Source organism: Chrysemys picta, chromosome 11, assembly GCF_011386835.1.
Source record: "Chrysemys picta bellii isolate R12L10 chromosome 11, ASM1138683v2, whole genome shotgun sequence".
NCBI classification, from domain to species: domain Eukaryota; kingdom Metazoa; phylum Chordata; order Testudines; family Emydidae; genus Chrysemys; species Chrysemys picta.
The window spans coordinates 21,354,608-21,368,763 of NC_088801.1; the positions used below are offsets into that span (position 1 = coordinate 21,354,608).

The 14,156-nt window shown below is 39.9% G+C and overlaps 1 protein-coding gene across 1 annotated transcript in view; it reads right to left on the reverse strand.

Moving 5' to 3' along the window:
- LRP1B (LDL receptor related protein 1B) overlaps window positions 1-14,156 on the reverse strand; it is a 1,261,104-nt gene that overhangs the window by 435,229 nt on the left and 811,719 nt on the right. Inside the window, exons 27-30 of the mRNA XM_065561615.1 lie at window positions 10,536-10,700; window positions 9,654-9,898; window positions 4,069-4,200; window positions 1,297-1,524 (exon numbers count right to left, since the gene is read on the reverse strand). Of these exons, the coding sequence (XP_065417687.1) occupies window positions 1,297-1,524; window positions 4,069-4,200; window positions 9,654-9,898; window positions 10,536-10,700 (770 nt within the window). The remainder of the gene's footprint in view (window positions 1-1,296; window positions 1,525-4,068; window positions 4,201-9,653; window positions 9,899-10,535; window positions 10,701-14,156) is intronic.

Consider the following 14,156-nt stretch of genomic DNA (forward strand, 5'->3'; position numbering starts at 1 on the left):
CTAGCCAGTCATGATTCTTCTCTGGACAAATGACTTAGTAGTTGTTCATGTACACACATACATCATCTAAGTAAAATATTGTCTTTTTATCAGTTTCCTTTGTCTATTGTGATAAGAAGAACTGGCCAATTATGAAAATAGAGAAAAAACAATACAGCATTGAAGCATCAATCAGCCAGAAAACTAACACAGGCCAAGTGTAATGGAAGGAAACAGGATCAAATGGTTGCACTCCTCAACAATGATGTATTGGCTATGGTCAAGCATGATAAAGAGCCTCACCGATACCAATCAGTTGAAGCTTGGACACAGTGGAAGAAAGCAACAAGTATGTTAATAATGGTAATATTACAAACATTCTAAAGCCAATATAGAGTACAATTCTTTAAGGTGTAAACTATGCAGGCATCACCCCAAAGTTACTGCCACTTTGTATTTTTTGTATTTGAAATTCAGGTTGTGGTTCACAAAATATATCTGAGTGGCGACAAGTACAATGGTCCAGAGGGAGCTCATCTTTTCTGCCAAAGTCAGTGTAACTGACCATGAAATAGAGCAGGGGTCGGCAACGTTCGGCATGAGGCTCGCCAGGGTAAGCACCCTAGCGGGCCGGGCCAGTTTATTTACCTGCTGATGTGGCAGGCTTGGCCGATCGCGGCCCCCACTTGCTGCAGTTCACCGTCCCGGGCCAATGGGGGTGGCGGGAAGCGGCCTGGGCCGAGGGATGTACTGGCCGTGGCTTCCCGCCGCCCCCATTGGCCCGGGACGGTGAACCGCGGCTAGTGGGGGCCGCAATTGGCCAAACCTGCTGCGTCAGCAGGTAAATAAACTGGCCCGGCACACTAGGGTGCTTACCCTGGCGAGCTGCGTGCCGAACGTTGCTGACCCCTGAAATAGAGCATAAAAATGCATTAAATGTAAAGCTATTTTCAGTACACTATTTTTTTCCTGCTTTTTGTTTTTAATTTTCTCCTTTCTAACCTTTCTAGGAAGGCAGCATTTCTTCTGTTAGATAAAACAAATTTAAATTTTTAATAAATATTAGATATCCCAGATAAATCTTAATTATATTCAAAAGCATATATGTTTTATGCCTCTATATAGATGAAATCAATATCTTACTAAATTAGTATTGGTCTATTAATAAACAATATTATTCTGCACCAGTTTTCTGTAATTCATTTAAAATACAAGTCACAAGAAATGTGGACAAATTTATGTTTTCCATAGTTAGTACACATTCATATTTATTATAATGAATGACTATTACTTTTAAATAAACATTATGCTGTTCACCTCTTGAGATAACTGTTTCCAATCCAGTCCCATTAATAAAAGCACGCTTGATGGTTTGTGTTTTTACATCAGTCCAGTACAAGCGTTCCTCTGCTGCATCAAAATCTATGACCGTGACATCATCAATGTCAGGGACCGTGAAGGCAGTGATGAAGTTGAAGTATGGATTCTCTATATCCACACCTCTTATTTCTGACCGTCTTGCATAAAGAAGAAATTTCTTCATTTCTGTACAAAAAAAGGAAAATATTTTGTTCCTTAATTAAAACTGACTGGATTCAAAGTTATTCCCTAAATATTATTTTACAAATTTTAAGCAAAGTTTGTATCAATGAAGTAAGAACAATGTTTTGTATGCAAGTCTGTTGATATAATGTGTAACAAGCTACTATAGAGAAGTAAAATGTATTAATTTACACATATTTAAAACCTTTTCCTAATCGATTATATCAATGTAGCCTTGCAGGATTCCAAAGAAAGAACAGACTGGAAGTAGTATTTTAAAACTATTAGCTCCCTGAGGCCAGATCTACAGTACAAACTTATTATGTCACACAGGGGTATGAAAACCCCTAAATAATGCAGTTATACCAACCTAATCCCAGTGTAGACAGCACAATGTCGATGAGAGGACTTCATAGAATCATAGAACATCAGGGTTGGAAGGGACCTCAGGAGGTCATCTAGTCCAACCCCCTGCTCAAAGCAGGACCAATCCCCAACTAAATCATCCCAGCCAGGGCTTTGTCAAGCCTGACCTTAAAAATCTCTAAGGAAGGAGATTCCACCACCTCCCTAGGTAACCCATTCCACTGCTTCACCACCCTCCTAGTGAAAAAGTTTTTCCTAATACCCCCCACTGCAACTTGAGACCATTACTCCTTGTTCTGTCACCTGGTACCACTGAGAACAGTCTAGATCCATCCTCTTTGGAACCCCCTTTCAGGTAGTTGAAAGCAGCTATCAAATCCTCCCTCATTCTTCTTTTCTGCAGCCTCTCCTCATAAGTCATGTGTTCCAGCCCCCTAATCATTTTTGTTGCCCTCCGCTGGACTCTTTCCAATTTTTCCACATCCTTCTTGTAGCGTGGGGCCCCAAACTGGACACAGTACTCCAGATGAGGCCACACCAATGCCGAAGAGAGGGGAATGATCACGTCCCTCGATCTGCTGGCAATGCCCCTACTTATACAGTTCAAAATGCTCTTAGCCTTCTTGGCAACAAGGGCAAACTGTTGACTCATATCCAGCTTCTCATCCACTGTAACCCATAGGTCCTTTTCCGCAGAACTGCTGCCTAGCCATTCGGTACCTAGTCTGTAGCAGTGCATGGGATTCTTCCTTCCTAAGGGCAGGATTCTGCACTTGTCCTTGTTGAACCTCATCAAATTTCTTTTGGCCCAATCCTCTAATTTGTCTAGGTCCCTCTGTATCCTATCCCTACCCTCCAGCGTATTTCCACTCCTCCCAGTTTAGTGTCATCTGCAAACTTGCTGAGGGTGAAGTTCATGCCATCCTCCAGATCATTAATGAAGATATTGAACAAAACCGACCTCAGGACCGTCCCTTGGGGCACTCCACTTGATATCAGCTGCCAACTAGACATGGAACCATTGATCACTACCTGTTGAGCCCAATGATCTAGCCAGCTTTCTCTCCACCTTATAGTCCATTCATCCAGCCCATACTTCTTTAACTTGCTGGTAAGAATACTGTGGGAGACCGTATCAAAAGCTTTGCTAAAGTCAAGGACTTCTTCCTTGCAGAGGAGGATTAATTACGCCAATGGGAGTAATTTTTAAGTGTAGACCTGCCCTAAGTGTTATAATAATCTAGTTCTCTACTTGCTCATGTTTGTAATGACAAATGGTATTTGAAATCTCAGGAAAATCTCTGATGCACATCAGGAAAGAATTACAAACGGAAGTAGTTATAAGAAGCTCTTCAGTGTCTGCACTGATTACAAATAGATGAGACAAAAGCATGGGGAGAACAAAGATGGGGCCCATTGTTCAGCTGAATCCACTTACAAAATACACAATAATAATGTTAATATACGATACATGAATAGATTATATCAAGGGCAAATAGAACCTTTTTTCCCCTTGTCTCTAAACTACTTAAGATGTTTTAGAGAAACGCGTCAGTGTATGAATTGCAGAGGTAAATTTTGCTTTTTTAACACATTTTGGTATAGCAAAATATTTTTCTAGAGATTTCCTATTTAGGTACTGCAAAGAAGAGTGCATTAAAAGCTTTTACAAATAATGAACAAAATTATTTGACATTTCTGGGGCTATTATAAAGCTTTGCTTATAATCTTTATACACACACACCCGCCTCCTACAAAGCTACCTGTTTAATGGATGTTCTTCATTTTAGTTCTTAATCCCCCAAAATTATGCTAAGAAGACTTCAGAAGAAGAGCAGGTAGAGATTAAAGTTATTAGGTATTTTTTTATGTCATCATTTTCTGATGCTGCACTTTACATTTATAAATCTTCCTGTACTACAGAGATAAGTTCTACTAACACATGACATACATAAGCAGTAGAAAAAATGAACACGTTTATAAATATCAAAGTTCCACACATTGCATATATTAGAATAATTTATCTGCTTTCAAAAATGTAGGTGCACCTTCAAAATTGTCACTAAAAAGCACTGTACAGACCATTTTATAGATTATTAAACTCTATTCTGTCCAGTTTAAAATCTTAACTCTAATGAAATCAGACAAAATTTGGTTCCCAAGAAAAAATAAGAAACTTACCATAACATGTTTTCTTGTCTATGGACAGTTTCATCAGATGAGGACATGTACATGCAGCACTTCTATTGTGATTGATCAGACACATATGAGAACACGGACCTCTGCCATTGTTAGCAGCACAAGGATTAGGAACTGGAATTATATAATGAGATATTAATAGTGGATAGAATAAAGAGTTTAAATAAAAGCAACCTCCTTGGGCCAGGAATCAATCTTCCATCAATGCGAAGAGTATGTAACCATATAACTATTTGTGTCATTTATATCATGATGTTTATCAATGTCTCTCACAATTGATTAATTGATTACAAAGCACTTTACACATTTATATATAAATAGAGATCACTTCATCCATCACTGAAAAAAAAAAAAAGATACTGGGAAAGAAACGGCCAACCAATGTACATAAGCACGTGCGCACACACACACACACACACACACACACACACGAAGGGAACAACAACCTCTCCAATTGAAATTGAAAGAGAATGGTAAACAGCAGAACCTAATTATCCATGGAGGAATTTAGTCTGAATACAGGGTTTAAAACCAGAGATATTTGTAATATATACATGAGGTTTTAATGACTGAATATCTTCAAGGTTTTTATAAAACCCTACCATACAATACAGGAAAAGGCCCCTTTATTTCTTAAAACAATGTTTTATATATATATATATATAATTCAAAGCCATACGGTTCCTAATTTTAAAATAATTGGATGTGGAGAGCCCTTTATATATTTGCACAGTTTTAAAGGCCTACCACAATGAGAAACAGTTTCAAGTCTGCTCCCTATTTAGTTTAAACAAACATAAACAAGTACCTCTTCACACAATGCACAGCCAATCAGTGGAACTCATTGCCAGGGGATGTTGTGAAGGCCAAAAGTACAACTGGGTTCAAAAAAGAATCAGATAAGTTCATGGAGGCTAGGTCCATCAATAGGAATTAGCTAAGATGAGTCAGGATGCAACCTCATTCTCCGGGTGTCCCTAAACTTCTGATTGCAATATCTGCACAAGAGATGGATCACTCAAGAAAACTTCCCTATTCTCTCAATTCCTTCTGAAGTACTGTCCACTGTTAGAAGACAGGATACTGGGCTAAATGGAACATTGATCCAATACAGCACAGTCATTTTTATGCCATATTCTAAACTATACTAATAATACAGGTTTATGTTCTGACTTGTGCTCTTCCCAGTTACCAGTGCAAGTTTTTCAAATGATTAATATAGTCATTAACCACCCACCCCTTCCTTTCATTTTATCGTGTAATAATGTGCATGGAATTTATTGTGCCTCAATCACTCTCATGGCAACTATCTGATGTAACAATTATAGAATTATTTCACTGAAGAATCAAGCAGAAACAGCAGAGCTGTGATGAAGACAACTCTTATTCAAATATTTATCTTATAAAACAAAAGGGAACACTGAAAGTTACAGACAAAATAGATTACTTTTATATAAATGATATTGTTTTCATGGTTGCTCAAGTATGAAAGTGCCTTTTAAAAGTGTAATTTTAAAGTATAACCTTGAATTGGGACAGAATGGATAACTCAGCATGTTTTCACTTTTCTGAGGATTCAGAGCTTAAAGAGTTTAGAAAACTTGACAGTACTGGCCCCATTTTTCAGGGGACTCTCTCCACAAAAAACTGAATGTTACATAAAAAAATATTTGGGGCAAAAATCACTCTGAATATATCTTAGCAAAACTAAATGGGAAAATATTCAGACTTTGTTGTCTAAAGTTAGATATCTAGTCCCAATCTAGCTATTTTAATGTCAATGGGATCCTTTCTATTTATTTCAATGTATGTTGGACTGAGTACATAAACTACAAATTTGGGCATAAGAAATAAGTTCGTGGCAAGCCACATAGCTAACCTGTTCCCAATCCATATCGGAACAAACTTTTTATTTTAATGTTCCTCTTCTCCAGTATTCCAAAAAGATTATATAAATGACATCTTAAAATAAAGATATAGCAAGACTGAAGCCAGACATTCTGTTGTCTTTGTGGTGTCAAAGGTTCCTGACACTGAAGTTTTCAGCTTTTAGGAAATGATACACTCAACTAAAAATATTGCAAGACATTGAAAAGCAATGGCATAATACATAGATTATTAGAGTTTAAGACCAGAAGGGATCATTAGATCATGTAGTCTGACCTCCTCTATATCACAGAGCATTACATTTCACCCAGTTTTCCATGTACTGAGATCAATAACTTGTGTCTCACTCATAAACTAAACAGATTAAGCTCTCTCTTTAAATCTGTCACCGTAAGACATTTTTTCCAACCCTCAAATAATTTTAAATAGCTTTTTTTACATCCTCTCCAATTTTTCAACATCCTTTAAAAATGTTCACACCAGAACTACGTGCAGCATTTTAGTATCAATCCAGAGTACAGAGGTAAAAACATCTTCCTACTCTTTCCCACTACCCTGTTTATAGATCCAAGGACCACATTTGCTCCTTTTCTGGCATAGCATCAGGGCCTACGTTCAGTTACTTGTCCACTATTATCCTTATTTTTCCAGAGTTGCTGTTTTCCAATATACAGGGCTCCATTCCTGCATTTCAAGTTCCTAGATGTAGTCGCTGATTAAAAGTAATGTCAACAGAGTTAGATTGCCCAGTGGTATCTCAGACCCTTCTAGAACATTGAGTTCAGCAAAACTCAAACCTTTGAAAACCAGGAAATGTAGAATTAAGGTGCACACCAACACAGCCTGAACTCTGTCCCTCTGGAGATACTAAAAACCATGGAGAATTATCTGCATGCACTCCAGCTGCATTCATTGTGTTAGATGTACTATTGAATGGGTCGGGGATTAGCTAAGACTGTTTGGCATAACTGTGACTGTGATATAAGGTGATATGAGGGGGCCCAGCTCCTAGGGAAGGAGATAGACTCTCTCTGCCCCCACCACATGTGTGATCAAAGTAAAGAGGTGGATGTGTACCTTGAGATATCCAGTATACTTCATATTACCTAGTAAGTAACATCATAGTGATGTACATGGTCATCTTGCCATGGGGATTGTCAGCACTGAAGTGGGACATGAGTGGCCTGTGGATTTAATGATGAGTAAGGAAAAATACGTTACATGGCAAACTCTGCTTTAGGGTGAAGGCGTTGTAAAATTTAGGGTGTGAAGTTGTTTCTGTAGAAAAAAAAATGTGATTATATAATTAAAGATGTTCATAATACAGATGCACAAAGGAACCAATTTAAGGTTCCACGGGTAACCTTAATTCTGGCATTTCCTAAACTTGTCAGTACTTGACTTTGAAGCTGTAATGTTCTTCTAATGCAGCTTTTTGTGTGTTTGTAATATATACCACTAATGTTTCAGGCATAGTGCCATATGCCCCAATGTGGTGCAGTCACTTTGTACTGCACTAGCAGCGTAAATTGACCCTAAACCCAACATAATTAGCCCAGAGAGGATCTCTCAAGTGCAAGATTGATTCACTAATGAGCCTCCTTTTCTCTGATGCTGGCATAAAAGAAAAGAGGGCAAAACCAGAGGAAAAGGACATGGCCAAGATCTCCCTACTCCATTCTGATTCCCCTGTGTTTTTGGCCCATTGGTTTGCAGCAGAAGTAAGCTGGAACCCTGCACTAGGGAACTGACTCTGAACATGATACTCAATAAGGGGAAATACAAAGGTGAGGAGAATATTTGTGGAAGAAACTTCAAAACACCACTTTAAAATATTTTTTAAGTACAAGTACTAGTTAGAAGACACATAACCAATGAACTAAAATAGTGCAAAATTAACAGTTTTGAACCTAAAGAAGTTCAGAAGCTTGGTTCCAGGTAAAATAAGCCAAAATAATTTCAGATGTTCATCCAAAATACATTTTAGGTCTTTTCACTCCTCAGGGTCTCAAACTTCTGTTTTCTTTTGACAATAAGATCCTTCCAACTACTGCTGCAACAACTGCCTTAAACTGATTGACTCCCTTTGTTCCCCACTGAATTCAATGACTACACTCAAGTTTCAGGCTTATGCCCCCTCAGCCCTGCACAGTATTTTTCCTCCACCTTATATATTAAATTTCTCTCGTATCTTTTTGCATCAACAGTTGTGATGCCTAAATCTATGGCATACAATGTATTCTGGATCAGCTCTAACTTCAAGGAACACACAGAGTATATACAATAAGAAAATGGTTAGCCTAGGTGTGAATGCAAAACCTGATGAAATGCTGCAATGGTTTTTAATAGCATATGGGCAAAAGTAGACCGACTTGTTGCAGAGAGGAAGGGTATGCTAATTACCTAAACCACACCAAAAATCTTGGGCTTGGGACTAAGTCTAATGATCAGTTTTTGTTTGATTTAAATATTCTCTATTACCTAATTCTTAGAAAAACAACTGGAGTGGTAGGAAAGAGTTTCAAATAAGGGGTAGTCAGGTGTCAAGATGAAATTGTAACAAAATGCCCTCAACACAGGATCTCACACTTCAAATTCTTCAATTATTCCTGGGTCCCTTATTGATTTTAGCAGTTACAAGCAACATTCTTAGGTCCATCTTTTCTGTATTGTGTATAGCAAAAATGCAAGTTAGAAAATTTAGAACTCTGTCAAGCGTATCATATTATCCCACAATGTTCAGGCAAACTTTAGCTTTCTAAATGATGTTTGTTCTATTAAAAAAAAATCCTAATAGTTTCTCACAGGTAGGTTAAGAAAGCTATAAGATGAATTTTAAACATTTATTCCTATAATTTAAATATTTTTTTCTAGATAATAATAATGCATAAATTACCATAATGGCAGACTGTGAACCCATTATGTGTATTGGTGAGCACTTACTCCCACTAATATCAGTGGTTCTATTTGCAGGAGTAAGTGCCCACCACTGTGAATAAAAAGTTCAAAGTCTGGTAGTAATTTCTTCCAGAACTACAAACAATTATACTGATGATTCGCTATTACTGTATTCATGCAAACTGAACTACATTCATTGTAATTCTGTCCTCCAGAACACAGTTTTTAACTTGTTCTTTCATTTTTCATAAGTAGGTGTAATACTTCACTGAGGAAGATAAACAGGGCAGATAATTCAATGATTATTATGTGTCTAGTGATCCTGATAACGTATTTGTTTAAAATGTACTAGGATCATTGTCAAAACTGAAAACAGCCAATATTTAATGTAACCAATGACAAGGCCTGTCCACAAGATGACTTTTATGAATGTACATCAAGGTTTTCATACTAGCAGACAACACTTCAACTGTTTTTAGAAAACCAAAATGGAAAGTATTTGACATACATCTGAGCTAAATTTCATATTGACAAAAAAAAAAAAAGTTCAAACCAGAAAGTGATACTCAAATTAAAGGAATTTTCATTTAATTCTTCCCCTCCACCAAACAAGCAACAAAGTGACATTTGAAAATTGTAACCTCCACCAAGTCTTTTCTTGTTATCCATTCCTCAACTCAACACAGATGTTTCTTGGGACATCAGAAAAGTAGAAAAACACAGTACATACCCCAAAAATTGGATTAAACATATGTGTGATCAGACAATTATGTTTAGGTTACCTTGTGGTTGACGACTTGGATGGTATATTTGAAGGTCAAAAGGCTGTGCACTGGTTTTCTGTATCACACTAACATTTTGCCCAGTCCATTTATTGGCTTTTGACAATGTATTGGTCCTCCAGTCAGTCCAATACACTTCACTTCCATACAAAGAGACAGCAAAGGGGTGAGAAAGATATTCATGACCTCGTAAGATCTCTATCATGCCAGTTCCATCATATAATGCAGAATAAATTGCATCAGACCTACAAGATAAAACCAAATCAAAAAATAATTTGTAAAAATTAGGACATCTCCAGGGCTAACTTGATAGTACTGTAGGCCTGAAAATTTTGCTTCAGTGAATATTCTCAGAATGTATTTATGACCTTGCCACTACAGACAGCAAAGCCAGAAGTTTACTGATAAAGCACGTAAGAACAATCATCACCTTAGAGTGGCTCTAGCACAATTTATCTAGAATTTCTTGTTTAAAAGACATATGGGTTACTCTTTTGCTTGTATTCTCTCAATTTAAATGTTAGACTTCTATCCATTCAGTTGAAATAAAAATAAAGTAATTTCCATTCACCTGAATTCAAAGGAAAAATCTTTACTTGTTCTCAAGTGCTAATGACACTATTTGCATGAGAAAGGTAAATAGGCTTTGGGTCATTACATACCTTTTGGAAAAGTTCAATATTTGTTCATAGAAACATAAAATATATATTAAGGATCTGAACTCTGATTGACTTTGATGAATCGAAACATAAAACAGCAAATACATAATGTGTTTAATTAAATGGGGAGAAAGTAGCATATTTGCTTGCAATCCAGATTAGGCATTACATAAAACAACAAATTGTAGTAAACTGATAATAAATATTTTATTGTTGTTTTTACCTAGCATCTGTCCATACTATTCTTTTTTCAAAGTGATCAACAGTAAGACCATTAGGCCAGGCTCCGGTATCCATGTCTTTATAGATGATTTTTCTTCCTGCCCCACTCATGGAAGCAGACTCAATGCGAGGAAAATTAGCATCCCAGTCTGTCCAAAACAGAATTCTGTAGGGTAAGGGGGAGGAGAGGGAAATTTATCATTTCAATGTCCAAATGAAACACAACGAAGTATGCACCAAAAATTTTTACAGGCTACTTAAAGAATGGGCAAAAAAGTCTCTAATATTTTAATATTTCAGAAGAAATTAAGGCACATAAGTAGTCTTGGGAATTATAACCCTTTTCATGCAGAGGTAGGCTGGAACAGTTCTTCTTTATCAAAAAGTTTTGCTATTTTCAAAACAGCTATGAAATCAAAAGCACAAGCATTTCAATTCCACATTTCATAGAATCATAGAAGTGTAGGGCTGGAAGGGACCTTGAGAAGTCATTAAGTCCACCCCCTGCACCGAGGCAGTACCAAATAAACCCAGACCATCTCTGACACATGTTTGTCCAACTTGTTTTTAAAAGCTTCCAATGATAGGGATTCCACAACCTCCCCTGGAAGCCTATTCCAGTGCTTAACTATCCTTATAATTGATATTTTTTCCTAATATCTAATCTAAATCTCCCTTGCAGAATACTAAGCCGATTATATTTTGTCCTACCTTTAGTGGACATGGAGAATCACCGTCCTTTTTATAACAGCCCTTAACACATCGGAAGACTATCAGGTCACCCCTCAGTCTTCTTTTCTCAAGTCTAAATATGCACAGTTTCTTCACCCTTTCCTCCTAGGTCAGGTTTTCTAACCCTTTTATCATTTTTGTTGCTCTCTCTGGACTCTTCAATTTGTTCACATCCTTCCAGAATTGGACATAGTACTTCAGCTGGGGCCTCACCAGTGCCACGCAGAAAAGTCAATTACCTCCTATGTCTTACATATAATACTCCTGTTAATACACCGCAGAATCATATTAGCCTTTTTGCAGCTGCATCACATTGACAACTCATTCAGTTTGTGGTCTGCTATAATCCCCAGATCCTTTTCAGCAGTACTACCACCTAGATAGTTATTCCCCACTTTGTAGTTGTGCATTCAATTTTTTCTTCCTAAGGGAAGTACTTTGCACTTTTATTTATGGAATTACATCTTGTTGAATTCAAACCAATTCTCCAATTTATCAAGATCATTTTGAATTTTAAACCTGTCCTCCAAAGTGCTTGTAACCCCTCCCAGATTGGTGTCATCTGCAAATTTTATAAGCATACTCTCTACTCCAGTGGTTTTCAACCTGTAGTCCGCAGATTCCTGGGGATCTGCAGACTATGTCTAAGACAGCTGATCCTGGAGACTCTCCCAGTCAATCGCAATCTCTGGCCACTAAAGCAGGCCCCCTGCCTGCAGCAGCCCCACGCCGCTCCCGGAAGTGACCAGCACATCCCCGTGGCCCTGGGGGGTGGGGGGCAGGGTCTCCACACACTGGAGACCAATGGGAGCTGCAGGGGTGGTGCCTGCAGAAAGGGACAGTACATGGAGCCATGTGCCTCCTCCAGGGGCCGCAGAGGTACGTTGGCCCCTTCCGGGAATAGCATGGCCACATGATGCACTACTGGCTGGCAGGGTGGGGTGTGGGGTGGCATGGCTTTTGATGGGGAGGAGGTGCCAATGTGCCTGAGTGGGGCCAAGCCCCGCTGCACCACCGACCGAAGCCACCCGAGGTAAGTGCCTCCCTCCCAGAGCCAGCACCTCATACCGCAGCCCTGAGCCTCCTCCCAGAGCCAGCACCCCAAACCCCATCCTGCACCCCAAGTCCCTGACTGGCCCGGAGGCCCCTCCCAGAGCCAGCACCCCATACCCCCTCCTGCACCCTAACCCCCTGCCTCAGCCCTGACCCCCCCTCCCAGAGCCAGCACCCTCCTGCACCCCAACACTCTGCCCAAGCCTGGAGCCCCTCCTGCATGCCAACTCTCTCCCAGAGCTTGCACCTCCTCACCCCCTCTTGCACCCCAACCCCCTGCCCCAGGATCAGCCTGGAGCCCCTTCCCACACTGCGAACCCCTCGGCCCCAGCCCAGAGCTTATGTACTAATACGCTTAGTTCTTCCTGTTTATTCCCCAAACTCCCTGCATTTGTGTACAGACATCTAAGATGTTGAACAGATCCCCCCCACTGATTTCCTTCTTGTTGCTCCTTTGACTCTTTTGTAATTTCCCCCCCAAAATCTAACCCTCTATTAAGGTCAGCTTGTTTTATACTAGCCTGTGGGCTTTTGCCACCTGGCATTAACATTTCCCTTTCTCTAAAGTGTATTAATGTTAGCAACAGGTCATGTTGTCCCCTTATAATTAAAAACCCAGCAACAACTATTGCTTCATCAGAGATCTAATCAATTCTGAGGAGAAAGAGTGGCCTTTGAAAGAATTAAAATCTGGGGGGAACGGTGGGGTAGGGGAGAAACACAGTATTAACAGATATAGTAAAAAAAAATCATGGACTGAACAGAGACACTGGAGTTATGGCTCATTACACAATCTGTAACCCACTATCCCTTTCTTTTTATCCTATGACTGCAGAGATGTTAATGGGCCACTCAACCTTGAATGGTCCCTTAGAATATGTACTAACTTCTTACTCCAAATAATCTGTTCCATCTTGCATTTTGTTGTGACACTCAGAGTACCTTTCCCACAACTGAAGAAGAGCTTTGTATGGCTCAAAAGTTTGTTATTCTCATCAACAGAAGTTGGTCCAATAAAATGTATTACTTCATACACTTTGTCTCTCTAATATCCTGGGACTGACACAGCTACAACTACACTGCTTACAGACATAGGCGCTGACTCCCTGGGTGCTCCGGGGCTGGAGCATGGGGAAAAATTGGTGGGTGCTCTGCACCCAGCGGCAGCCAAACTCCCCGCCCCAGCTCACCTCCGCCTCTGCCTCCTCCCCTGAGCGTGCCGCATCCCTGCTTCTCCTCCCAGCACTTGCCACAGCGAAACAGCTGTTTCGAAGTGTAACAAGCTGTGTGAGAGGGAGGGGGGAGAAGTGGGAATGTGGCGTGCTCAGGGGAGGCAGGGAAGAGGCGTGGCTGGGGCGGGGATTTGGGGAAAGAGTCCAATAGGGGCAAGGAGGGGGCGGGGACTTTGGGGAAGGGCTTGGAACGGGGGCGAGGCAGGGGTGAGAGGGGGCGGGGCAGGGGTGGAGTTGGGTTGGGGCCGGGGATGGGGGGAGTCGAGCACCCACTGGCGCCAGGAGAAGTTGGCGCCTATGCTTACAGACTGTCATTATGTGCAGTCAGGATGTGATCCTCAGCTACACTAGAGATCCATTTTATCATTGTGCTCCCCTGAAATGTATGGCTACTGGAGGCTAGTTTAGCCCGTGATGTCAGTTAGGGAATCCTCAGAGCAGTTTTGACCCCCAATGTGTCTGTTATGTCACACAGGAATTGCTCTAGTCTCTCTTTGCCCAGTAGGTAGGGTATTCTATTCTGGTAGAATTGAGAGGGAATGGTGTAGAGCTGGCTACATCAGCTCTGCACGAACAAAGAATTTCATTCCCACATTCCAAATTAG